The sequence below is a fragment of the Phyllostomus hastatus genome, unplaced genomic scaffold (genome assembly GCF_019186645.2).
Source record: "Phyllostomus hastatus isolate PE091 unplaced genomic scaffold, TTU_PhHast_1.1 phas_scaffold_182, whole genome shotgun sequence".
Lineage (NCBI taxonomy): Eukaryota > Metazoa > Chordata > Mammalia > Chiroptera > Phyllostomidae > Phyllostomus > Phyllostomus hastatus.
The window spans coordinates 29,359,728-29,386,319 of NW_025334013.1; the positions used below are offsets into that span (position 1 = coordinate 29,359,728).

The following is a 26,592-nucleotide window of genomic DNA, read 5'->3' on the forward strand; positions in this document are numbered from 1 at the left end:
TGTGTGCACATGGGTGTGTTGCCTGCGTGTGATAGGAAGCCTCGGCCTCACAGAGGGCTGGCTCCCGTGCATCCGTGGGCGTGTCTGTCCGTTGGTCTCTGTTTTGGTGGCTGTGAGTATGTCTGTCTCTCAGCTTCAAGACACTGCCCTCTCCTGGTCTCCTACCTTCAGCACCTCCTGTGCTGCCACTCTGAGATGACTCCTTGGCCTGGGAGGCCCAGGCCCACGTGCCCACAGATGTTTACTTGGCAGGCATTTATCGAGTGCTTGCTGTGACCACGGCGTTCTCAGCTGTCCTGTACTCAGTGCATCTTGAACCTTCTCCCAAACCCTCCTCCCATCCCCCCAATTACTAGCCAAACCCGGGTGTCACCCTCCACTCTCCTCTTCCTCTGGCTCCACTGCCTCCTGTGAGTCCTCTCCTGAATGCTTACGGGTCTGTTCCTCCTCCTGTCCCGGTGGGCTCCCCGCAAGGTGATGCACGAGCAGGCAGCTGGAGACACAGCACACCTCAGTCTTTTCTCTCTCAGGTAGTTGCAGCCACCTGCTCTCGGAGTCTCCTTTTTCTATCCATTAACCTTGCAACCTGGAAGCTGTTACCAGAGACTTAACTGTGTCACCTCAGTTTGAATGTCTTTAGTGGCTCCCATGATCAACCCTGACCCCTGTCACCTGACAGTCAAACACCTCTCTAGTTTGGCCCCTGCCACCACTCCTGACATTGTCACACTGGATTAATGCAGTTGCCCTGCCAGCTCCAACTGCGTCCCCCTCCCCTTTGCAGCTGTCCTGCTCCCTGCCCACCTGGCAACTGCTGTCTCATCCTTCAAGGCTCCCCTCCAGGCCTGTGAGGCTCTTGTGGGCCCCCACCTCTTCCCTACACTGGCCCCATCTGGCCCCATCTGGCCCAGCCTCATTGGGCATGTCGCTGGGCCTGCATTTCCAGTGCCCGGCACGAGGGTGAGCCCACGAGACGTATCAGTGAACGATTGTCAGTGAGCGCGTGTTGGGCAGTGTGTCTGAACATGTCCCCATATATTCGATCCTGTGCTCTGTGCCCCATCTCTCCCCTGTCCCTCCTCTCTGACATGGACTCAGTGCCTCCTTCCTATGGAGTTGGCTCCTTCCTTCCTTCCAGGGTGCATAGGAAGGATGGGGCCAGGGCACGGAGACCTGTGGGAGGGGACCCGAGGATCGTTCCCCTCACCCACTCATCCTCCTTTCCACTCCCGTCTGGGTCTTGGTGTCCATCAGGAGAGGCAGCCCCCTCCCTGTGCATGCCAAGTAGGTGCCGTCCACAGGCCCCACGGGGCCCCCCCGTGTCACGAGAGACCCTGAGTTCTCGACAGAAACAGTGACCATTCTTTCTTCTGTCCTTGCCTATCTCTCGGGACCTAGTAAACAAGAAAGGTAGGAGTCATTCCTTCTCTCTTCACACACCTTCCCCGTCACTTCTTACCCCTCTGCACATTTTGGGCCCAGCAGGGAGGGGCGGTGCTTTGACTGGAAGCCTCCTGGCCTGTGGCTGTCCCATCAGCTCAGCAGGCCCTGGGGTAGGCTCTGACCCTCTCTCCACTAGCACCCTGCACAAGGAATGCCCTTTCTCCAGGGCGCAGGCATAGCACCGACTTCCGATGCCCCCCTGCGTGCGCAGACTGGCTCTGAGCTCTCCGGAGCCTTCACCAGGCTCCCTGTTCTGAGTCACCCGAGTGCTATAGGAGACAGAGTCTTGCATGTGTGCAGAGAGCGCTGCCTGTAGGGCAGTGGGGAAGTGTGTGCACTACGCACTCGTGCAAACTCACACAGGTCTTCTCTCCCTCGAGTGCCCACTACCCCCCACCCCCGCATAACCATCTCTGCTGAGCAGCAGCAGCCCCTGGGTGCTTGTCAGCAGCTAGAGCCATAGTCTGTCTCTGACCATGTCCTTGTATTCAGGGGAGCTGAGGCCATCAAGGGAGGACTCTGCCTGGCTAGGGTGACGCTTTCCCTGCCCTGTCCCTGCCGCCCTGGGCATCTACCCTAATACCAAGAGTCAGACAGCTGGGGCCTGACGCTCTGTGATGTTTGCGTATCTTACGTGTCATCTGCATGTTTATTCCTGGTGGCTCCTGCTGTCTCAGCTGTGACTGCCTTGGGGCCAGTAGCCACTGCCCAGCAGTGGCCTGCCCTCTGTCGGAAGGAGCCACCAGCCTCCGCCTCCCCTTCTCCCTTGCTGTACCTCTCTCTGTCCTCTCCCCACCCCCACCCTGTGTTCTCCACGTCGAGGCTGCTCTTCCCCTGGCTCCCCTGCGCTCAGTGACCCTAGGAGGGGCTGGGGCTGGGGCAGTGTGGGGGACAGAGCCGTGGACGCCACACCGTGCATCTCTGCCCTCTGCCTGGACCTCGGGTTCTGACCGAATGCCCTTCTGCCTCTTCAGGAAAAGGACCCACTCCCCGTCCTCCAAGGATGAGCAGTCAATTGGGCTGAAGGACTCTTTGCTGGCCCACTCCTCCGACCCCGTGGAGATGCGGAGACTCAACTACCAGACCCCAGGTAGGGCAGCTCCTCCAGCCTGCCTGCCCCAGCCCCTGCCTGCAGGTCCCCGGGGTCTCCGCTGAGGGACCCTGGCCTCATGCCCTGTTCCCGTTCCTCCTTGTCGCCTTTCTCCCTGTATCATCCACTTGGCTGCAGTGACTGGGGAGCCCCAGATCCAATAGCTAGATCGGCGCTCTGGGGCCCAAGAGCCCGTCAGGGGAGGCCAGGCAGCTTAGGCCCTGCCTTGTCTTTGGTCTCCGAACATAGGCCAAGGAGCCTCACACAGCCCACACCCCCACCATGCACCGGCACTCGGCCCCTCCACGTGAAAGACAAATGTGTTGGTAGAAAGTGCCACATCAGACACTTGTGGGACCCGTCCTGGCGGCTGGCCCCAGCTTTCCCATGAGAGCATGGGGGCCCTGCACAGGGCCTGGTGCCTGCTTTTCCTTTCCCAGCCGCTCTCACGAGACCCTCTGGTTGTTCCTTCTACCCAGAGTGCCGCTCCCTCCCTGTGCCCCAGCAGACACGGCTCAGACCTCTCTTCCTGGGTGATACCTCCCAGACCGCCCCAGCCCCCACACAGGCCTGGGGCGGTCTCCCCTCAGCTCCCAGAACCCCTCTGCTTCCTCTGTCACGACACCTCCCACCCTGGGCTGGCAGTGCCTCAATGACAGTCCGAGCTCCGGGGAGCCGGGGGCTGTGTCTCGCCCGTCCGTCATCCCTGGTCTTGTGCGCACGGCGGGGTCTGGCTGGGTGCCTGTGACACAGACACACGACAGCAGCATGAAGGAGCGCGCTGACACGCACACAGGCTCGTGTGTGCAGGAGCTCATTTTTCCTGCGTGTCAGATCACCCCAAAACTTAATGGCTGAAAACAACAGTGATTATGTATTATCCCTCTCAGTGTTTGTGAGTCAGGAAGGCAGACAGGAGCACAGCAGCCCGCACGGCTTGTCTCTGCTCCAGGGCCTCCAGGCCCTCAGCCGGAAGACGTGAAGTCTGGGGGCTGGAATCATTGAAAGCGGGGGTCAGCAGACGATGGCCCGTGGCCAACCACCTGTTTTTGCAGATAAGGTCTTATTGGAACACAGCCATGCCCATTCATTTATGTATTGTCCATGGCTGCTGTCCCACTGCAAAGGCAGAGTTAAGTAGATGTGGTAGATTCGTTACGTCCACAAAGCCAAAAATACTTGCTGTGTGGCCTTTCATAGAAAAGTTTGCTGAGCCCTGAATCCTGAAGACTCATTCATTCACGTGTCTGGTGGTTGATGCTAGAATCCGCCCCACGCCCGCCTGAGTTTGTCCGCTGTCACAGCCACATGAAGCCTCTTCCTGTGGCCTGGGCTCCCTGAGGACATGGAGACTGAGTTCTGAGGGCACACGTCCTGAGAGAGAGGACCAGGCAGACCCAGCACGCTGCTGCAACCTGGGTATCTGTGAGGCACCAAAGCTCCAGGGTGCTGGGGCCCCGGAGGGCCGGGAAACCTTCTCTGAGAGGGATGCCAAGCCATACGGGTATTAACCACCCACAGGGGTGGGAGGAAGCTCTCGTCGGTGGAACTAGTGCGCACAGGCGCGGCTCGGGCGCTAAGTGTTCTGCTGCACTGGGGCCGGGGCTGTGGAGAGCCCGGAGATGAGGCTGCAGAGTTAGGCGGATGTCCAGTCACAGCGGAACCTGAGCAGCAGGCTCAGGGGTTTGGGCTTCCCCTTGAGGGGACCAGGGAGGCATGAAAGGTTTTCCCCAGGGGAGCGCAAGGTCGGAATTGTGCTTTAAAAATATCTCTGTCTGCTGTGTGGAAGACAGGTCAAAGGGAGAGAAATTGGGGCGGGAGCCTGTTTAGAAGGCCACCGAGTGAGTGGAAGGTGGGAGGGTGGCAGTGGGGCTGAGGGAAAGGTGGGCCCAGAGAAGCATGAAGGAGGCAGGGCAGCGGGGACTGGGCTGGCCTGCACGTGGGGTGAAGCCAGGGGCCACGCAAGGATGGCTCCTCCTTGCTGGCCAGTAGTGGGGTGGGAGCAGGGGTTCTGGGTGGCAGTTGAGTCTGTGAGTCTGGACCTTCGCTCTGACATCCTGGCCAAAACCACAGGCGTGGGAGGTGCCGAGGAGTAGGCAGCGGTCAAAGTAGAGTAGATGAGCGACCCAGGAGAAGAGGGGGCGGAGAGAGCGCCAGGGAAGGAGGTGAAACGCTGAGGGAGGATGGGTGACGTGTAGCCTAGGAGGTTACAGTGTCCCCGGAAGCCAGGGCGGGGAGGGCTGTGTGGGAGGGGATTTGGTGATGTATAGCGGCTGGAGACCCAGGGGGCAGGGGACCATCGGCTTGGGCTATAGGCACTTGGAGAGAGCATGGCAGCCGAGCCTGAGGGCAGAAGCGTTTCAGTGCCTTGAGGAGCAGTGAACAGGGAAGGAACAAGTGGAGAAACCCTTTCAGAGGCCAAGTGCGAAGGCCAGGAGGGGCAGGAACAGGGCAAGGGAGGAGAGGGGTAAGAGATCCAAAAAGGATTTTTCTTCTTTCCCACATGGCATTATTAACGGTCATTGGTCATTTGAGTGAGCATCTGAGACTCGGGGTTCAAGCCCTGGGTGTGGGGTATGAGTTAGCCTGGGAAAGGTGTGTTGGGGGTGCCTTTGGAGCTCCGGGCCAGGAGGGAATAGGATGCAGGTGAGGTGGTATAAGGGGACACATTGCTGGAGTTCTTGGTGCTAGGCCTGTTTCCTCTGGGATGAGAGGGAAGGGGTTAGAGCAGGGTCGTGAGAGAGGTCACGGCCTGGGAATGTGCATGCCCGGGAGGATTGCTGAGCAGCCTCAGCACCCAGGGGACAGATCCTGAGTTCCGGTGACTGCAGGAGCCAGAGGGAAGGAGGAGGGAAGAAAAGGAGGTCCGCAGTGGTGTTCAAGGCCAAGGGCAGGGGCCCAGGGGCCAGAAGGACAGGAGGCTGTGGCCCAGGTCAGGCAGTGGGGAGGGGCATGGTGAGCATCACCAAAAACCTGGAGATCAAGGAACTGAGGCTGCTGGTGGGGAGAGGTGCCCCTGTGGACACGGGCAGTGGTGAGTGAACCAGGGACCCTAGAAAAGCAAGGGACATGGGGGGAAGGGTCATCAGAGGGAGAGATGGAGATGGGGAAAAAACACAGTAAAACAAGGGACAGTGGTGGGGGCTGTGGGGATGGCGGCACTCTCCACGGCTCAGGGTCTCCACAGTTTTTTTTTCTCTTATCGTTTGATTTTTATTCTGAAAATTTTTCGACCTCACAGAAAAGCTGCCAGAGCGATCCGTCATCGTCTGCGTGTTCTCGGGCAGACTGACCCTTTCGTTTCTTGCCACACAGGCCTCATTTCTCTATACAAAAGCATAGTTCGCTTTTGCCAATTCATCTGAAAATAGCTAAGGTTTAATTTTGGTACCTCAGGGGACAAGGGTTGGTTTGGACCAAGAATGTAGTTATAAAAAGAGGCCTCCCGGACCCCCGGGAGCTGGGAGTGCCCAGCTCTGGGTGGGAAAGTGGTCTGTGCCCCTCGAGAGGCAGGAGGAGGCCTGTGCTGGGGCTTGGCTCGGTGCCCCTGCCCCTCCCTCCTCCTGCCCGCCCCTCCCCAGCCTGCTCGGCCCCTTCCCCACCTTGCCCGCCCCCCCCACGCTATATTCCACTATGGTGTAACCAGAGAAGGTTAACGGGATTTCTTCTCTTGCCCTGCTATTTTTTGTTTTGTTTTGTTGTTTTCCCCTGCAGGTTCCAGTGTCCCCAGTTGCCCGAATATCTCAAGTTAGTTTTTCAAGTTCCCGTGTTTGGGGCCTCCTCTGGCTTCTGTGTCTGTTTCCTCCACTTTTTCTCGCCCCCATCACCACCCTTCTCCTCTGATTCTCTCCTCCCCTCTCTTCCTTCCCCCTTCCTGCTGCCCCATCTTTCCCCTTCTCCGACCTCCCCCTCTCCTACTTGCTTCCTCCAGCTTTGTTCCCCCTCTCACTGGCCCTGGCCCAGTCTCTCTGCCTCTCTGGCCTCCAGCCTCAGTCTGACACCTTTCTGGGTGCCTCTTCTGTCTCCTGGGCTCCCTGTCTCCACGTCTCCCCCCTCGCCTCTGCTTCTGTCTCCGAGTCCTTCCCTGTCACTCTGCTACGTCTCTGTACTTCGTGTTCACTCCATCCATGTGCTCGATGCTGGGACGGTGATGTCGTGGAGTCTCCCACGGTGACTGGCGCCAGTGAGGGGCAGGAGGGCTGTCCACAGGCAGGCCCCCCGGGGTGCGGGCGCAGGCTGAAGAAGCCCAGAGCCCCATCCCATCAGCTGCCCCCACCTGGGCTCCAGCCCCAGACTGGGAGGGGCCAAGCCCACCAGGTGGGGCCCTGGTGCCCCCACTCAGCGCCGAGTCCCACCGACATGCTCACACGTGCTCACAGCACACCCCCTCTCTGTCCTCTCCCCTCTCCAGCCGCTGTGTGCTCCGCCATCCCTGTCGCGCCGCATGTGCTGCTGTCTCCATGCCACCAGTGCCACGTGCTCCATGGTCACACATGTTCACATGTGCACATACGTGCGTTGGGGCTGTCTCCACCGCCTCACTCAGGCTTCATGCTAACTCACCCTGTGTGTGCCCCCAGGTATGCGAGACCACCCGCCCATCCCCATCACTGACCTAGCGGACAACATTGAGCGCCTCAAAGCCAACGATGGCCTCAAGTTCTCCCAGGAGTATGAGGTGAGACATCCCCACCCCCGGCCAGGTGCATGACCCAGGCCTAACCCCACGCCTGCGTCTGTCCTGTCTCGAGTCCCAGCTGTGGGTCGGGGGCTTCCCCAGACCACGCATCGGAGGGGTCAGCAGTGGCAAGTCGGGAACTCAGCCCCTCGGGTGCTGGGCCTGGCCGAGGCCCTCCCAGTAGCTTGGGCCTGGACACTCAGACACCCGCCCAGGTGCTCACCAAGGCAGGCAGAAGGTCACACGCACACACACATCCACACTCGTGTCAGTACCAAGGGCTGGCGTTGATCAGAAGCTCACCGTGAGCCAGCACTGGGTTAAGCACTTCGCGCACCTCGCCGCATTCCGTCCTCTCCACAGCCCTGTGTGGTGGGCATTGGGATCCTCCCGTCTTAGAGAGGAGGAGGCTGGGGCTCAGAGAGGGGAGGGAGCTTGCCCAGGGTCAAACAGCTGACGAGCAGGGGAGCCAGGATTCGCACCCAGGCCTGCCTGATACCGGGCCCTGCCCGCGCCCTGCACCGGCGTGTGCTCTCATGTCAGAGCTGCACAGATCACAGAGATGGGGAGTCGGGGAACTCAGGTGAGGCTGCAGAAACCCTCCCTTGCAGGGCCCTCCGCACTCAGGCTTCACTCAGACCTTGACTCCTCCCTGCTGGGAACTCAGACTTCAGACCACTGTTCCCTGGGCCTGGGGTCTGAGGGCCTCCTAGTTGCCCAGCTGGGAGGCGCTTTGCCAGTGAAGGCGGTAACAAGGGGAGCCCTGCCTCCTCTGAGGGGCCCAGAGGGAGCCATGGTCATGGCTCAGCCCCGCTGTTCCCCCTGCTTCAGGCACAGACCTCACGTGGAATTCACCCCCGATCCGTGAGGGGTGGGGGGCGAGGGAACGACTGGCTCAGCCCAGCTGGGAGTTTGCTTCTCTCTGGTCAGATGTCCAGGCCGTGTGTGTGGTTCCCTGGGCATCGAGGCTGCCCTTCCAGGGCTGCAGGCAGGCAGGTTCCAGGGCTGTGGGCCAGGTTTCTGCAGAGGACGCGGAGCTTGGCAGGCAGGTTGGTGAACAAGTCTGCCACGAGGAAAGCGTGCCGCCTCTCCCCACAGAGCACCCACCAGGCCCTGCTTTGCGTAAGGCCCTGCTTCGAGGGTAACAATTCCAGTGAGTTGGGCTCCCTGCCTTCAGTCCATCAGCTGGCCGGAAAGGCCTCCCGTGGTCTTCAGCCCATGCACACTCAGTGCCGCGCCCCACGCCTGCCTTTCCTCCCAGTGAGGCTCTGTGCTGCCTGCCCAGGCCCAGGGTTCCCCTGTCCACCTTGGCCCACTTTTCTCCTCCAGCCTGGGCTTTCCTTATAAGAGCTTCCTCCTTCAGGAAGTCTTCTCTGGCTGCCTTGGCCTGCCGTGGGCTTTCCGTCAGCTAAGATCCCATAGTTCTGTTACCTTCAATGGTCAGTCAGTCACTCATCACACATTGTCAAGCACCTGCCATCCACCACCTCTGTGCTAGGGATAAGGAGACAGATGGCCTTGGGGAGCTCAGTCCTCGGAGAAGGGAGTGCAGACAGATAATCAACATGGAGTAGAATAATGTGCCTTAGCAGTGAAGGTGACAGACGTGCAGAGAAGGTAGGCTGGGGGGCAGGGCGCGCTGGGCGGGCTCACGGAGGCAGTGCACGCTGTCCCTTGGAGAGCAGCGGGCTGGCGTCAAGGCATGGAGGACGTCGTGTGCTGTGCTGAGAACTGGATTGAATCCATCTGTAAAAGGAAGATAATAATAGAACCTGCTTCATAGGAGGTTTAGACGAGGGAATCCATGCAAAGTGCTTAGAGCAGTGCCAAGCATGCAGTAAGTTCTCAAAGTTCTCACTAAGATTGAGCTGTTATTATTGTCGTTGGAGGTGAGGCAACGAGGAGCCGTGGAAGTCACTAAGCAGGAAATTGGCCATTAGATCTACATTGTGTAAGGATTGTTTGTTGTGTAAAGAGGCTGCTGGCTGTTTGGACTGGAGGCTACAAGCTGGGTTCTGGGCAGCTCCAGCACACGGATGCGAGGTCCTACGACAGGGTGAGGTCACCCTGGAAAAGTTGTAGAGGTCGAAGAGGGCCGGGAATGAACCCTGGAGGAGCACTGTGCCCTGCCTACTGAGTGGGTGGGTGGGAGGGGAGGAGTCAGAAGAGAACCAGCCAGAGAGGTAGGAGAACCAGACAAGGCCGTGTATGGGTGTCCGGGGCCCTAGGCAGTGGCGGGCACCGCACAGCGGGCTGCCGTTGCTTCCTCTCGTTCTGCGCTCATTTCTTTACTTGGGTGCAGGGCCTGAGGGACTTCCCCCTGCCCTCAGCTCACTCCTAGTCACTGCAGGCAAGGGGATTTGGTGCCATAGCCAGAAGTGGTGTGGCAGCCCTGGAACCTCATGACTGGGGGAACCAGAGCTCACTCTTCACTGGAGCCTCGGACTAGAGGGGCTGGCCGTGGCCCAGGAGCGAAGACAGGATGCGGGCGCCACCCGGAAGGCTAGGTCTCCCTTGGGGGCAGGAGGCAGACCTCCGTGCTCACCCTCTCCACCTGCCTCCTCTGTTCTCTGTAGTCCATTGACCCTGGACAGCAGTTCACGTGGGAGAATTCAAACCTGGAGGTAAACAAGCCCAAGAACCGCTACGCAAATGTCATTGCCTACGACCACTCTCGTGTCATCCTTACCTCCATCGATGGTGAGCCAAGGGCGGGCCCCCTCCCATCCCCTGCTCTCCTCCTGGCCGGCCGGGGTGACAGTGCACTCTGTGGAAGAGGCCCTCGAGTCCTGGGGGTGCACCGAGGCGTGGTGGGTGGGGACCGGGGCCTTGGAATAACGCTCTCCCATGTCCCTTCCCACCCACAGGTGTCCCGGGCAGCGACTACATCAACGCCAACTACATCGACGGCTACCGCAAGCAGAACGCCTACATCGCCACGCAGGGCCCACTGCCCGAAACCATGGGCGACTTCTGGCGGATGGTGTGGGAGCAGCGCACGGCCACCGTGGTCATGATGACTCGGCTGGAGGAGAAGTCCCGGGTAGGACCGTGCGGGGCTCTGCCGGGAGGTTCAGTGGGAAACACTTGGCCACCACGTGACTCCGGGCACCTTGTGCTGCCCCTGGGGAGAGAAGTTCCGCAAGGGACTCGCCAAGTGCTGTTTTCCTGGGGTGTTATCATCACGGTCCCCAGACACTGGTGGGTTCCTAGGATGTTAATATGTTGCACCAGATGCCGCATTTTCTGGGAACATTGACGTGTTCCCCAGTTGCTGGCGTGTTCCCGGAATGTTGACATGTTCCCCAGATGCCAGAGTGTTCCTGGGGCACTAACACATCTCCATAGTTAATTAGTGGAAAGAGCTGCTGTTATCTGCTTTTGCACTGCAAATTGTTGACTGGAACGTAAAATTTACAGAGCTTGAAAATGGCACATAAACGTTATGGGTAAATTTGGCAGAAAATGTGCCTGGTGCGATCTGGTCATGAATAAATAAATTTCAATTACGGCCCTGAGTCCCCCAGCTAGGGCCGGGGTGGCGACGTCACGTGAGAACCTGATGCGGTTTGGTGAGGGGACGGCAGGGTGGAGCTGAGAGTCCGGGGCATCTGGTATCCTGGCAGGCTAGACTGCCCTCCCTGCCTCTGCCCCAGGGCCCCTGTCCCTCTGAACCTTTGGGCACTTCCAAACATCCTTGCACCCTGCCCTGCTGGTCACTTTGCAGGTGAAGTGCGACCAGTACTGGCCAGTCCGTGGCACCGAAACCTATGGACTCATTCAGGTGACCCTGCTGGACACAGTGGAGCTGGCCACCTACACTGTGCGCACCTTTGCGCTCCACAAGGTATGGCCTGCAGTGCCGGTCCCGCGCAGGCCCTGTAAGGACGGTAGTTGGAGTGTGGCATGCTGGGCAGGGGCAAGCAGGAACCTGAGTCGGAGGCTAGGGACTCGGAGGTGTGGGGTGCACTGCGATGGCCAGCCCAGGTCTCTGTGCCCTGAGCCTGTGGCAGGCAGTCTCCCAGTCATGCCGTCTCTCCCCACATTCTCCCCAGAGTGGCTCCAGCGAGAAGCGGGAGCTCCGTCAGTTCCAGTTCATGGCCTGGCCAGACCACGGAGTCCCTGAGTACCCGACCCCCATCCTGGCCTTCCTGCGGCGGGTCAAGGCCTGCAACCCACTAGATGCGGGGCCCATGGTGGTCCACTGCAGGTGAGGGGCTATGGCGCCAGCGCAGGGGTGGGGCGGGAGGCGGGAGGCGGGTGGACCTCTGCCCCAAGCCGAGCCATGTCCTGCAGCGCGGGCGTGGGCCGCACGGGCTGCTTCATCGTGATCGACGCCATGCTGGAGCGCATGAAGCACGAGAAGACGGTGGACATCTACGGCCACGTGACGTGCATGCGGTCCCAGCGCAACTACATGGTGCAGACGGAGGACCAGTACGTGTTCATCCACGAGGCGCTGCTGGAGGCCGCCACGTGCGGACACACGGAGGTGCCTGCCCGCAACCTCTACGCCCACATCCAGAAGCTGGGCCAAGTGCCTCCTGGGGAGAGCGTGACTGCCATGGAGCTCGAGTTCAAGGTGGGCCGAGGGGTGGGCCTGGACTGGGTCGTGGGGATGAGACCCCCCGGGAAGCCAGGCCCAATCGGTGCCTCCCTTTCCCTAGTTGCTGGCCAGCTCCAAGGCCCACACATCCCGTTTCATCAGCGCCAACCTGCCCTGCAACAAGTTCAAGAACCGCCTGGTGAACATCATGCCCTACGAGTTGACCCGTGTGTGTCTGCAGCCCATCCGGGGTGTGGAGGGCTCCGACTACATCAACGCCAGCTTCCTGGACGGCTACAGGTCAGCATGCTTGTGTCTGCCCACCATACCCCGTGGACACCTAGGCCTGTGGCTGGCTGGCTGGGGGCGCAACAGAGTAGGGTTCGCCCAGACTTCCTGGAGGAGGGTGACCTGAGTGGGGCCCCAAGGGACTAGGCAGTCTTGGGGAGGACCCTGGGAGCACAGCACCGCCAGCATGTCCAGTTTATGTCCACCCCAGACAGCAAAAGGCCTACATAGCCACGCAAGGGCCTCTGGCAGAGAGCACCGAGGACTTTTGGCGCATGCTCTGGGAGCACAACTCCACCATCATCGTCATGCTGACCAGGCTTCGGGAGATGGGCAGGGTGAGCCCACCCCCCCACCCAGGGCCCCCCTTACACCTGGCAGTACACCAGCCTCCCCCTTGCTCTTCTCTCCTTTCATAACCCAGCCTCCCATCAGCATAGCCTCTGACCATCCCCCTCCATTATCGCCACCTGAGGGGTCCTGTCCCAGAACCCTCTGATACCTAGAAACGCCCCCCTCCCACTCCCTCCCACCTGATCATGGGGGCCGGGCCCTCTGTCCACAGGAGAAATGCCACCAGTACTGGCCAGCAGAGCGTTCTGCTCGCTACCAGTACTTTGTCGTTGACCCAATGGCCGAGTACAACATGCCACAGTATATCCTGCGTGAATTCAAGGTCACGGATGCCCGGGTGAGTTTGGACGGGGGAGCATGTGTATTTGCAAAACAGCACGTCTTAACTGCCTGAGCACGTGTGGGGCGGGGGCTGCCTGCATGGTACCCTAACTCCAGCTGCAGGAGTCTGAGGCTCCAGTGAGAAGAGGCTGGGGGCCAACTCCCAGGGTGCTTACCTGTGTCATTGTCCTACTCTCCTGGCCTTGTGGGGCCACAGCCTGAGGGATCAAACTCATTTCCTGTCTCTCCCAGGATGGGCAGTCAAGGACAATCCGGCAGTTCCAGTTCACAGACTGGCCAGAACAGGGCGTGCCCAAGACGGGGGAGGGCTTCATCGATTTCATTGGGCAGGTGCACAAGACCAAGGAGCAGTTTGGACAGGATGGACCCATCACGGTGCACTGCAGGTGGGGCCCGCTGCCAGAGGGCGGGGCGGGGGTGGGGGCAGGGGCAGGGGCAGCCTGCAGGCCTGGTAGACATGACCCCTGACCTCATGCTGTCCCCAAGCAGTGCTGGCGTGGGCCGCACCGGGGTGTTCATCACTCTGAGCATCGTCTTGGAGCGGATGCGCTACGAGGGCGTGGTGGACATGTTCCAGACGGTGAAGACCCTGCGCACCCAGCGCCCAGCCATGGTGCAGACGGAGGTACGTGGGCCGGCGCATGGGCACACACCACCGACACTGACCGTGGCCAGCTCTGCCTGGGGCTCTGGGGCTGGATGGGTGGGACGTGGGCCTCCTTCAGCAGCTCTGCACCGAGCACTACTGGTGTGCCCGGCTGCCCCTGGGGTTGGATGTAGGGGTCCTCACAGGGGATCGTCAGGTGAATGTGAGTAGTGGGAAGGGGAGTGAGATGGGCTTTCACAGGTTTTTTTCGGGCTCTCTGGACATAGCCTGGGGCAGATGTCTGGGCCTAGCACCTGCTCCTGGCCGGCAGAGGCTAAGTTTGTGGCACGTCGGCTGCAGTGTGAATGCCCTCGGCCGCATGTTGGGGTACCTGCTGGCCCTGTCCATGCCGACCATCCGGCCATGCCCCTGTCCCGGCAGGACCAGTACCAGCTGTGCTACCGTGCAGCCCTGGAGTACCTCGGCAGCTTTGATCACTATGCAACGTAACTACCGCAGCCTCTCCTTCGCCGCCCCTGCCTGGGGGCTCCGGAGGGGACCCAGCTCTTCTGAGCCATACCGACCATCATCTAGCCCTTCTGCACGGATGCCATTGGTGGCAGAGCACAGCCCACCGGGATCACAGCGTTTCAGGAACATTGCCACACCAAACAGAGAGCCCAGAAACCCCCGGCGAGGGGGTGGCCGGCAGGCAGCCCATCTCTACCCTCCAGGCCTGCCCGGAGCCTGCTGGAACTCTCTGTTCCGTTGCCGCGTTTCTCATGCTTCTTCTCACGGGGTGGGGATGGGGCAAGGCCTCCTTTTATACATTCAGTGGAGTAGACGAAGGGATTCCAGCCTCTTCCCTCTGACTTTTCCTTTTGCAAATTCCTAGCTGCAGAATGGGCTGCTGTTGGGGCTGGGGTGTCATCTCCTTTCTTTTTTGAGTTCACTTGGATCCTTTTTTTTTTTTTTTGTATAACTTTTATTGCTGAAGGACGAACATGCCTTTTTTACTCGTGTGGAGCTGGGGCCGCAGCCTGAGCGGGGGTCTCACTGATCCAACGCTTTCCAGGCCTTTCAGACAAGATCCTGTTTCAGCCAAATGCAGGGAACAATTTTTTTTTTTAGTTTAGTTTTGTTTTCCTTAAGGGCCTTATTTCAGGCGCCACAGGCAGTGGTGGGCGGGGAAGAGATAGGAAACACTCAGCCCCAGTCATCTGTTCCAGTGTGTGTGTAAGTCACAGCCCAGAACCGTGGACGTGTCTGGGGGAGCCTGGCGAGGCGTTCTCATCACCATCGTGTTTGCAAAGGTTAAAAAAAGCAACAACAAAAAAACAACAAACAATCTAAAAAAAAATCAAAAAAAGAGAAAAAGATAAAAAAAGAGAGAGAGAGAGAGAGAGTCATTTCCTGGCCTCTGCTTCAAACCCCTGAGAGGGGAGGTGGCTCCCTTTGCCTGGGGCTCCCGGGGAGCTGCCAGGCTGACCTCTGGACCTGCGGAGGCTGGCTTTTGTCCCCAGCATTTTGGTGTGGCGGTGTGGTGTGGTGTTGGTAGGTTGGGGGTCTGGTCACGCGGCCAAGGCAGTTGGCACAGGTCAGGGTGTGTGCCACACCCTGCACACCTCAGGGCCAAGCAGGGGCACGGCTGGCCCTTCAGGTCCGGGCCAGTGGGCCGGGTAGCACATGTCTGTACTCAGAGAAGGGGCCAGAGGATCTTCCTCCCTGGTTTGCAGCTATTTTCCAAGCCCAAGAGAATTGCTCTTTTCCACTCCTTCAAGATGCCCTCATAAACCAATGTGGCAAGACTACTGGAATTCTTTTAATGGTACTATAATCAATCCTTATAATCTTGGCTTGCTGAGGGGCAGGGAGAGGGCCTCTTCCTCTGGGCAGCACTATCTAGGTAGGTAAGTGGGGGCGGGGAAGGGTGCATAGCTGTTTTAGCCAAGGGACATGGAGCAGACGTCCCAAGATCTAGCTAGGCTCGGTCAAGATCAACAATCCAGGGTTGGTAATGTTGGATGAAACATTCATTTTTACCTTGTGGATGCTAGTGCTGTAGAGTTCACTGTTGTACACAGTCTGTTTTCTATTTGTTAAGAAAACTACAGCATCATTGCATACTTCTTGATGGTAATAAATTTGAATAATCAGATTTCTTATAAACCGGGCCTCTGTCTCAGCTCTTTCCGGAACCAGAGTCTGGCCTCTGTAAGTCAGTACCTAAGGGTAGGTGCTGGTGACTGCCTGCTCCTAAGGAGCCAGGGGCGTGTCGTGAGTATTTGTGACGAGGTGGGCTCTTGGCACGGTGCTTGCTTTCAGAGAGGAGCAGTTACAAACCCTGAAGACTGAGCCACCGGTGCTTATACCGAGCTCCCCCCGTGGCATCAGCTCCCTGGACTGGGAGCAGGCGTACCCTTGGTAGAGAGTCATAGTGAAGGAGCCTACCACAGAGGTGCTGTGGGTGCACTGAGACAGCACCTGACCCTGTGGTAGGGTCAGGGAAGGCTTCTTGGAGCAGGTGACATAAGCTGGCCTCTTGAGTGTTTCCTGAGGTAAGTAGTGATTCACTTTATTTTTTTTTCCACTCCAAGTCAAATAATCTTCCATCACCATTTATCCCCACTTTGCCCTATCTTATCTCCCCCCACCCTCCTTTCCCTATCTTATCTCCCCCACCCTCCTTCCCCTCCCTCTGATAATCACCTTACTGTTATCTGTGTCAGTCTTTTTTTTTTCTTTTAACTTAATCCCTTCACCTTTTTTTTTCCACCAAGCCCCTTCCCTCTTGACAGCTGTCAGTCCGTCCTCTGTATCTGAGTCTGTTCCTGTTTTGTTTGTTAGTTTATTGTGTTCATTAGAATGCACATATAAGTGAAATCATTCAATACTTATCTTTCCTTGCTCATCTTGTTTAGCACCCAGTCAGGGGAAGACATGTAATCTCACAGCAAAGTACAGGGTGGGTCCTATTATGCCCCTTTGTAGATGAGAAAATTAGGTCTCATCCACTCATTCAACACATACTTAATGAGCATTTGCTATGTACTGGTCATATTAGCGTACTGAGCAAAGACTTCTTCCCTCGTGGTATTTACACTCTCATCAGATGAAACAGGATGCTTGCAAAAAATAAGGAGTTTGTTTGGAAGTAGAGGTGCGGGGATTAGGGGCCAGATTATTAGGGTGATCAGAGAAAGACTCATTGAAAAGATGGGATTTGAGGGAAGATTTGAAGGTGGTGAGAGATTTTTGCCTCAACATCTTCAAAACGAGCTTGCTGCCAGCGGGAACAGCTGGAGCAGAGGTCATGCACGGGACAGAACGTGCCTGAAGTGCTGCGGCTGGTGCAGCTGTGGTGCTGCGAGCAGAGGGCGAGAGGGTCGTGGGGGATGAGGTCAGAGAGCGAATGGGCCAGCTCCAAGGACCTGGGGAGGGCTGTGGCGGAAGTCCAGGCATGGTGGGCCCTGGCTGGGTGGCTTAAAGCATCGGTTAAAGCATCCAGTACACCAAGGTTGTGGGTTCAATCTCCATTCAGGGCACATACAAGGATCAATCAATTAAAGCCTAAATAAGTGGAACAATAAATTGATGTTTCCCTTTCTCTCCCTTTTCTCTCTAAAATCAATAAATTAAAAAACTTTTAAAGTGAAAGAAATACAACAAAACATTACCACTTCCCTCTGGGTAGTGGAAATGTAGGATTAAAAAAGAAAGAAAAATCCAGTCCTGAACACTGTTTGACGTTCAGTGTCACTTGTGAGGCAAAAGGTTGTTGGTTCAATTCCCAGTCAGGGCACATGCCTGAGTTGTGGGTTTGGTCCCGAATTGGGATGCATGCAAGAGATGACATTTCTCTTGCGTGTTGATGTTTCTCTCTCTTTCTCCCTACCTTCTCCCCCCCCCCCCGTATATGTGTGTATACACACTCACATATTTTCAGAAAGAAAGAAGGAATGAATGTCCAAGTGTGGTGAAAAGTAGCTAGATACTGGTTATAAGTTAGAGGTAAAACTAAGGATTTCCTTACAGAGTGGATGGAGAAAATGAGGAGTCAAGGTTGACCACATGGTTCTGGCCTGAGCAGCTGGAAGGATAGGGCGGATCTTGAGAGCTGAGCAACCTGAGCAACCTACACAAGGTTCCCAGTGGGAGGGTGGTGGAGTTGCTGTCGCTGCTAGGTCTGCCTGACTACAGGGCTCATTCCGCACTGTAGGTGCCTCTCTGTGGAAACAGTCAGGTGCATTGAAAAAAAATATTTGGAAGGAAATACACCAAAAGTTGTGAGGTTAGGTGATTTTTTAAATTTTAGAGATAGAAACATTGATTTGTTGCCTCACTTATTTGTGCATTCACTGGCTACTTCTTCTATGTGCCCTGACCAGGGGATCGAACCAGCAGCCCTGGCATATTGGGACGACACTCTAACCAAATGAACTACCTGGCCATGGCCAGTTGGGTGATTTCTTTCTATGTAATTTTCCAAGTGTTCTGTAAAGAATTAATAGCATTTAGCCCTGGCTGGTGTGGTTTGGTGGATTGAGCCCCGGCCTGCAAACCAAAGGGTTGTTGGTTCAATTCTAAGTCAGGGCACATGCCTGGGTTGTGCGCCAGGTCCCCAGTAGGGGGCGCATGAGAGGCAACCACACATGGATGTTTCCCTCTCCTCTTTTCCTCTCTAAAAGTAAGTAAATACAATTTTTTTAAAAGAATAGCACTTAGAAAAAGAATTAATAGCACTTTAATTTCTAGAAATACAAACTTTTAAAATTATACAATGTTTTTATTTTTTATTTTTAGAGAGAGGGGAAGGGAGAGAAACATCAATGTGTGGTTGCCTCTCACATATCCCCATGTGAGGACCTGGCCAACAACCCAGGCAAGTGCCCTGACTGGGAATCGAACCAGAGACCCTTTGGTTCACAGTCTGGCACTCAATCCACTGAACCACAACAGCCAGGGCTAAAATTATACAATGTTTTTAAAAACTACAAAAATCTTGCAAACAGGAAAGAAGTTGTAAAATATTAAAGTCCCCATTCTCACCCTGTCCCCCAGCTCCCTGGAGGGAGTCACAATTTAGTCTATATCAGCTCTGGCTGGCATAGCTCAGTGGATTGAGTGCGGGCTGCGAACCAAAGTGTCTCAGGTTCGATTCCCAGTCAGGGTACATGCCTGGGTTGCAGGCCATGACCCCCAGCAACCACACATTAGTGTTTAAAAAAATTTTTAAAAAGAAACAATTTAGTCTATATCTGGGCATTTTCTATAAATGTACAAACATGTTTATAAATTTTGTTTTTTTAAGATTTTATTTATTTTTAGAGAGGAGAAGGAAATGAGAAAGGGAGAGAAATATTGATGTACCAGAGATACATAGATCGGTTGCCTCTCACACACCCCCAACTGGGGACGTGGCCTGCAACCCAGGCATGTACCCTGACCGGGAATCGAACCAGCAACCTTTTGGTTTGCAGGCTGGCACTCAATCCACTGAGCCACACCAGTCAGGGCTATAAACTTTATTTTCCCTACGAGAATCATGTTACTCACATCTTCCTGCAAATTGTCCTTTTCACTCAAGTGTATTGTGAATTTCCACATGAGTGCCTCATTTTGTAAACCACTACATACTCTTCAGTTATAGATGTGCCATCATTTTAAAAAATGGTTATCAATATAACATTTTTGTTTCCGAAGTGGACGTACATGATAAAATAGATCAAAATAATTCAGTCTTGAAGGATACACAATCTCTGCTCCCCAACTCTAGTTTCATCCCCTGGAGCGTCTGACTTCGGTTCGGGTGGTGAGCATCACATCCTCTGTAGGTGGTCTCTCCGTTGATGGTTCCCGGTGACTCCGCAGTAAAGTGCTGGGTTTAATTAAATTATATGGTCTCCCACCTGTACCTCCTGATTTTGTTAGATACAGTATTTTAATTCTTCCGGAGCTCCCCCATGACTTTAAGTAATATATTTAAATATCTATTTATCACCCAAGGCAGTATCTATTGATTACCCTCTATGAAGAATGAGGAAATTAGTTCGCTTTCCCTGATCCCCTTCCTCCTTCCTCCAGCTACCTTTTTTTTTTAATTATTATCTCACATTGTCAAGTGTATAATACTTTTCTGTTCTATTTCTGTAATTAAGTCTTTCATTCTAAAAATTGAAAATCAATAAACAGCATTTTAATTGCATGTTTATGAAAAAATCTTTCAAGCATTATTTTCAAATAAGTCTTCCGATTTTTCCTCCATGCCCCTCACTGCTGGATCGCACTAAGTGGCCGCGTTTCTGGTGCAGCCTGTTAGTCTTCCCCTTGCCTTTGGTGACGTGCCCCTCGTGAAATGTTTTCACTTAAGATTATAAAGTTTCTGATTCTCGTAGGTCTTACAATCTCTTTTAGACATACTCTCAGTTTTAATTTTGCCATCTGTGCTTAAAGATTTCCCCAGAAACCGCTAAAGATACCGTGTCGGGTTCTCCATGAACCTGCTGCTGGAGGAGGAAGGCTGGACCGCAACTGCTGAGGCCTCACTAGGGGGTCTCGTTATCAGATTCCCCTGGTGTTTGCCGCGTCACCCACTCTGATTTCTTTACCTGAAGCCTCTGAAATTAAAACTTGTCCAGCCCTCTCTGGGAGAACGATCCTTGACTAGACATCTTGGGCTGTGGTTTTCTTAGCTCTGTTTTCTTTGTCAATCTGATTCCATTGCTACTATCTTTTTAAAGATATATAGATATTTATTTATTTACTTACTTTCAGAGAGAGGGGAAGGGAGGGAGAAGGAGAGGGAAAGAAACATCGATGTGTGAGAAAAACATCGATCAGTTGCCTCTCACACGCCCCCATCCAGGGACCTGGCCCGCAACCCAGGCATATGTCCTGACTGGGAACCAGCAGTTGACCCTTCAATTCCCAGTCCAGTGCTCAGTCCACTGAGCCACACCAGTCAGTGCCATTGCTTACTATCTTTTGGAATTCTTATTTTAAAAAATATTTTAGTGTATGGTTCATGTGAATATCTAAATCCCCCCCCCCCACACAAAATTACTTTAGATCACCCTCTTCTTCTTTGCACTGATTTGTAATTCCTCCTTTAAAAGAAAATTACATACGAAGTTTTAAGCACAGAGGTTACTTCTGGGCCTCAAGTCTGTTTCATTCATCTGTCTTGTCCAGGCCAGAACCACTCATGTAATGTTTGTGGTTTTGTTTTATTACCTGACACAGCTAGTCCCCCTGTCATTACCTTTGTAGGTTTTCAAAATTAATTAGTGCTAGTCCCCGACGTTCTGCCAAATGGACATTAGTTGAACTTTGGAAAGTTCCCCTCCCTCAATTTGGGTTACAGGTGTCAGTGTTCCTTGAAAAAATGAACGATGACATATCTGAATGTGTTTCACATGAAGGAAAGCCGGCTGGGGTCTGAAGGAAGCCTTGGGACCCAAGTAAGCCGCTGGGAGGGAGGAGACGCTGTCTGATGAGTGCAGCCGCCCAGGTTGCAGAAGGACAGCCGCAGCGTCACGAGGAAGCTGGGTGCAGCCTCTCAGCATCCACAGTGATGACAGTCTGGAACTTGAAACTCAGCATACTCTTATGACACTTGACCCACCTCTTCTCAAACCCTTAATTCCAGCCTTATGTAAATTTTAAAACTTATTTATCGACTTTGGAGAGAAGAAGAGAGAGAGAGAGAGATCGATTTGTTATTTCACTGAGTTATGCATGCATTGGTTGATTCGTGTATGTGGCCTGGCTGGAGATTGAACCTTCGACCTTGCCTATCCGGACAATGCTTAACCAGCTGAGCTACCCAGCCAGGGCCCCAGCCTTATTTAAATACTTGCTTTTTCTTAAGCACACCATGCCAAACATTTGTAAAAAGTAAAGGGTAACATCCCTAATCGATAGACCTTCTTTCAAATCAACAAGAACAAAACTAAATATCATAATAGAAAAGTGGGCATGGACACAAACAGGCAATTTACAAAAGATACACAAGTTTTGTGAAACTATGGAAGATACAGAGCCTTACTATTTTTATTTTTCTCTTTCCTTTTTAAAATTTGTCTTCTTTTTTGTTGTGTTTTGTTTCCACAGAGCCTCGCCATTAATTGAAGAAATGCACACTGAAATAAAAGATCAGGGCCTGTTGTTTAACAAATTGACAATAGTTATGTGTCAGTATTGGAGGGGGCAGGGGACCGGGCAGTCACACTGCTTGTGGGGGTCTACGCTGGTTCTAACTTCTTACAGGAAAAATTCCAGTATCAAAAGCCTTAAATTATGCTTTACCTTTGACCCAGTGATATACATTCAGGAATTTATATACAGGAAACAAGCAAATACCTTTTAAATATATGGGCAAAAACTCACGGCAACATCATTCATAATACTGAAAAGTTGGAAACAACCCAAAATATATACACGCATCAGCTGGGAGCATTTTAGAAGCAGAATCCCAGTCCCAGCCCCAGACCTACTGAAAGAGAATTTGTATTTTGAGAGTTCCTTAGTGCATTTGTATGAGCATTAAAATTAGAGAATCTCTGGCAGTGTATACACCAAAACGTCAGCAGTGATTTTTCCCGGTGGTGACGCTCCCTATTTTAAATGCGTTTTCTGGTTTGCTACCGCTGACATACACTTTTTTTGAAAGAATGTGTGAGTGGTGAGGAGGTACGCCATGCTGTGGCTGTGTGAGCCTGGCATCCTTCCTGGTGCCCCTCATCCAAAACCAAGTCCTTTGGGAATCCTGCCTTAGCCCCTCCTCCCCCACACCCAGCCAGACGGCCTCACATTAAGCTGTAGTGCTGGTCCAGTAACCATAGCAGTGTGCTGAAATTGTTATTCTTCTTTCTTCTGCTGTTCACATACTAAAATAGGGGGCGGTGCGGGGGGTGGGGGTGGAATGCCAAAGAAATCCTCCAGGCCTCAGTGCAGAAATGAAATGCAAATTGACATGATAATTATGGTTTGATTCATCTGTCTCCTCTACTGGACTGGGAACTTCTCGAAGCCAAGAGCCATGTCTTACTTGCCTCCCAGCCTAGTCTGGCTCAAAGTAGCGACTAGATAAATGTTTGCTAAATGGACCAGAGAAGAGGTGTTCGGCCTGGCCCTAAGGCAAGAAATAATCTGATGGTAAGAGGGCCCATAGCTGGGGCCTGAGCCCTTTGTCCCCCCCGTCTCCACTCCCAGCTCCTCTCAGGAGGCCCCACATTCTCCTTCCACCCTGAGCACACATCCTAGTAAGCCGTGAGAGGGGCTTCCCGTCCCCCAGCCACCTCACCTAAGAAGGGACCTGCATCCACACCAAATCTCCCTGTGGAGCTGCTTTTCTTCCCATCCCCCACCCCAATGGTAGGAATGGCTCCGATGCAGATTTACCAATGACAATATTTTTTTTAAATATTTTATTTATTTTTTAGAGAGGGAAGGGCGGGAGATAGAGAGAGAGAGAGGGAAACATCAATGTGTGGTTGCTGGGGGTTATGGCCTGCAACCCAGGAATGTGCCCTGACTGGGAATCGAACCTGGGACACTTTGGTTCCCAGCCGTGCTCAATCTACTGATCTACACCAGCCAGGGCTCAATGACAATATTTTTTTAATAAATAAAGGTCACCCAATACCTGGATTGAACTTGGACCTGGGGGGAGGTTTTTGGCCCCAGAACTGGGATGCTCTTCAATCTCCTCCCAAAGATCTGTGTCCCAGATTCCTTTCCAGCTGTGGCCCTTTGCAGTCTCCTCTCTGGCACATTTTCAGGGCACTCTCTGCAGTCACTCCTGTCTGAGCTCCCGCCATGCTATAGTAACACTGTTAACATTACTGTGCACTTGGATGTGACATGCACTTTATTTGCATTGCTGAAACTTAATCCCCCCAACAGCCCTGTATAGAAGCTTGTATGATTATCTCCTTTTACAGCTAAAGACTGAGACTCAAAGAGGTCAAGCAACTCACCCTATGTCGCATGGCTAGGAAGGGTGCAGAATCTAGATTTGAACCTGGATCTGTGTGACTCCAGAAGCTGCATGCTAACTACTACTCAAACTGCAATCTATGTGGCTTCATTTATCCATTCTTTCTACAAGCAATATACCAGGAATGTTTATTGAGCACTTGCTATGAACCAGGCATTGCACAGGACAATGGACTTCAAATAGAGAGAAGCCAAAGTCCATGCTCTTTGAGGCTTAGTCGGTGGGAAACAGACATAAGCCACGGAAATCTTAACACACAAATAGAATTGCAAAACTATAGGTGCTCTGCAGGAAAAGCTCCTAACGCCATGAGGGCAGTGCAGGACAGCAAGACCTCCACAGCAAGAGTCAGGCTTCTGTGAGGAAGTGGTCTTTAGCCAAAGGCCTTGAGGCAGAAGGGAGCACAGCTCCTTTTAGAAAAACATAATAGAGCCCTGCCTGGTGTGGCGCAGTGGATGGAGTGCCAGCCTGTGAACCGAAAGGTCTCCAGTTTGATTCCCTGGCGGCACATGTGCCTGAGTTGCAGGCCAGGTCCCCCGTCGGGGGCGTGCGAGAGGAAACCGATGGATGTGTCTCTCACACATGGTTGTTTCTCTCCCTCTCTTTCCCCCTCCCTTCCCCTCTCTCTAAAAATAAAATTTAAAATTACATATATTTATATACATAAATATATAAATATAAAAATTGCCTCTATTCTGATATATATATATATATATATATATATATATCAGAATAGAGGCAAGCAGTGCTGGAGCCGGGAGAGCGAAGGAAGAATGAGGCAGGATGGGGTGGGGAATGCGCAGGGGCCCCGCAGGCCAGGACAGGGACTTAGGACTCACAGTGAGAACACAGGAAGCTTTTAAAGGGTTTTCAATAGAGCAATGAATTCCGCTTTGTTTTGTAGAAACTGTCACTCTGGCTGATGTTTGGGAAACAGATCGGAGGAACAGTGGTTGCAGTGGTCCAGGTGAAAGGTGTTGGGGCTTGAAGTGGGGTGGTAGTCACAGAGGTTTAAAGAAAAATGAATTCTCCATATAGTTTCAAAGGTAAGGCCAATAGGCTTGGGTGTGGGCTGCAAGAGAAAAGAATCGAGAGTGCCTGCCCGCCCACCTGCATGAATACTGGTGCCTCTACTGAGGTGGGGAGCACTGAGGCAGGAGCAGACTTAGGGAAGGGCCAAGCGTGGGCTTTTGTTGGGTTTGAGTAATTAATTGTCCACGTGGAGGGACAGAGTTGTCTTCATTTCTATATCCCCACAGCCAGTACAAAATAGGTGCTTGTTTTAAAATTGTTAAATTATCCCCGACTGGTGTGGCTCAGTGGGTTGGGCCTTGTCCTGCAGACCAGAAGGTTGCTGATTCGACTCCAGTCAGGGCACATGCCTGGGCTGCCGGCCAGGTCCCCGGTTGGGAGCATATGAGAGGCAACTGATTGATGTTTCTCTCACACATGGATCTTTCCTTCTCTTCCGTGTTTCCCTTCTTTCTAGAAATAAATGAGTAAAATCTTTTTTAAAAGTAAAATAAAATCATTAAATTAAAAAAGGTACAAATGGGTAGAATTTGAGTGAAGTCTTGAGGAATGGATGGGATTTAGCCTTGAGGTGAAGATATTTTGGTGGCTCAGGTGAAAATAAAACGAAAACCCGACAGAACAGTTGGTGGAAGCGAAGGAGGACTGGAGGTGACGAGGAAACGGCCCACGGGGGGTGCCTGTTTGCACTACTCTCCAAGGCGTCCCCTGTGACGCTGAGCCGTGCTCCCCAGCGCGGGCGAGGCAATCAGAGCTAGAAGGAAAGACTATGTTTTTGTTAACTGGAAGGTTCAGGGTGGATTTGTGAGTATGTGTGTGTTTGCCTGTAAACATTTTTATATTTGTATGTTTCTATTTCACAGTCTAGAAGGCCCTGGTCTTTCCAGCTGACCTTGTCTGCAAGGCTGAGTTAAGGCTGAATTCTCTTTGTATTTACATGGCCTGGACTGGCTGCTGAAGCCCTTCCCCACCCCCCTTCCCAGTGAACCAGGCTGAGTGGGTTGGGCTGTGTCAACCTGTTCCTTGTGCTTAGGGATCAGGGCTTCTTTTCTGGGCAGCTCCTGTGGGGCCCTTTGACCAAGACCCGCAAAGCTCCAGAAACAGAAAATGTTCTGTTCATCAGCTAGCGCCCCCACACAAGAGGTGGAATGCGACTGACCCGGAGGTGAAAGCCAAAGGCATCATCAGTGCACAGACACAATCCTTACTGTTCGTTTACTCATTCAGTTCATCATTCATTCATTTATTTAACGAATCGCCGCAGATCCAGTGTTCATTTCACATCGCCTAACCTTCCTGCCTCTCAGGTTCCTCAGCTCTAAAGTGAAGTCAGTAGCGATGCCTTCTTCGACAGTTCATTGTGAGGATGAAACTAAGGAATGTCATTTGTTCACTGAAGAAATATTTAAGTATTTTTTAAAAGATTTTATTTATTTATTTTTTGAAAGAGGGAGGGAGAAAGAAAGGGAGAGAAACATGGTTTGGTTGCCTCTGACATTCCCCCAACCGGGGACCGGGCTTGAAACCCAGGCATGTGCCCTGATCCATGATCCAGAACCAGTGACCTTACAGCCTGTGGGACGACGCCCAACAGGCTGAGCCACACCAGTCAGGGCTCAACAAGTACTTAGTAAGCTCACGCAGAGAGCCAGGGCTGTCCCTAGTGATGGGGATCATGGTGACACAGAGTCCTGGCCTCACGGACAAGACATTCTAATGGGTGGAGTTAAAGAATAGAAAAATAGAGCATAAAGTGGTGGCCAGGGAAGGCCTCGCTGAGGAGGTAACATGTCAGCAAGGCCCGGAAGGAGATGGGGAAGCGAGCCACTCCCACATGGGGGAAAGGGAACTGGAGGAGTAGGGGGAGGGGTGACATGGCGATGGGCGTGGGGGGATTGTAGGCCATCTTGTTTCTCGAATGATAAGAGAAAAATTTATTTAGAAAGATACAGAAGGGGTCTTGGAGCCTAGGAGAGAGAAAGGAATGTGTAACCGCCTGGAGGGATGAGGTAGAAGGGAAAGGCGAGGCTGTGCTTCCCAGAGGGAGAGTGTCTATAGGCCATTCTAAGGACTTGGCGTCTCTCCAGAATGAGATGAAAGTCATTTATTTGATAGTTTTTAAAGGAGTAACATGATCTGGCTTCAAGTATTAAAGAATAACTCTGCTGCTGAGGCGACTGCAGGCAGCAAGGGCAGGAGCGGGGAGAATTATCCTCTTCAGGCTTCAGATGAT

The 26,592-nt window shown here is 53.5% G+C and overlaps 1 protein-coding gene across 2 annotated transcripts in view; it reads left to right on the top strand.

Annotated features, from left to right (window-relative positions):
- PTPRF (protein tyrosine phosphatase receptor type F) overlaps window positions 1-15,496 on the top strand; it is an 82,755-nt gene extending 67,259 nt beyond the window's left edge. For both annotated transcript variants that reach the window (XM_045859835.1, XM_045859837.1), the window contains 13 exons: window positions 2,418-2,533; window positions 7,114-7,211; window positions 9,788-9,911; window positions 10,079-10,254; window positions 10,939-11,058; window positions 11,267-11,421; window positions 11,508-11,793; window positions 11,879-12,057; window positions 12,257-12,383; window positions 12,611-12,736; window positions 12,973-13,127; window positions 13,231-13,366; window positions 13,769-15,496. In XM_045859835.1, the coding sequence (XP_045715791.1) occupies window positions 2,418-2,533; window positions 7,114-7,211; window positions 9,788-9,911; window positions 10,079-10,254; window positions 10,939-11,058; window positions 11,267-11,421; window positions 11,508-11,793; window positions 11,879-12,057; window positions 12,257-12,383; window positions 12,611-12,736; window positions 12,973-13,127; window positions 13,231-13,366; window positions 13,769-13,837 (1,867 nt within the window). In that variant the 3' untranslated portion in view covers window positions 13,838-15,496. The remainder of the gene's footprint in view (window positions 1-2,417; window positions 2,534-7,113; window positions 7,212-9,787; window positions 9,912-10,078; window positions 10,255-10,938; window positions 11,059-11,266; window positions 11,422-11,507; window positions 11,794-11,878; window positions 12,058-12,256; window positions 12,384-12,610; window positions 12,737-12,972; window positions 13,128-13,230; window positions 13,367-13,768) is intronic.
- The last annotated feature ends 11,096 nt before the right edge of the window (window positions 15,497-26,592 follow it).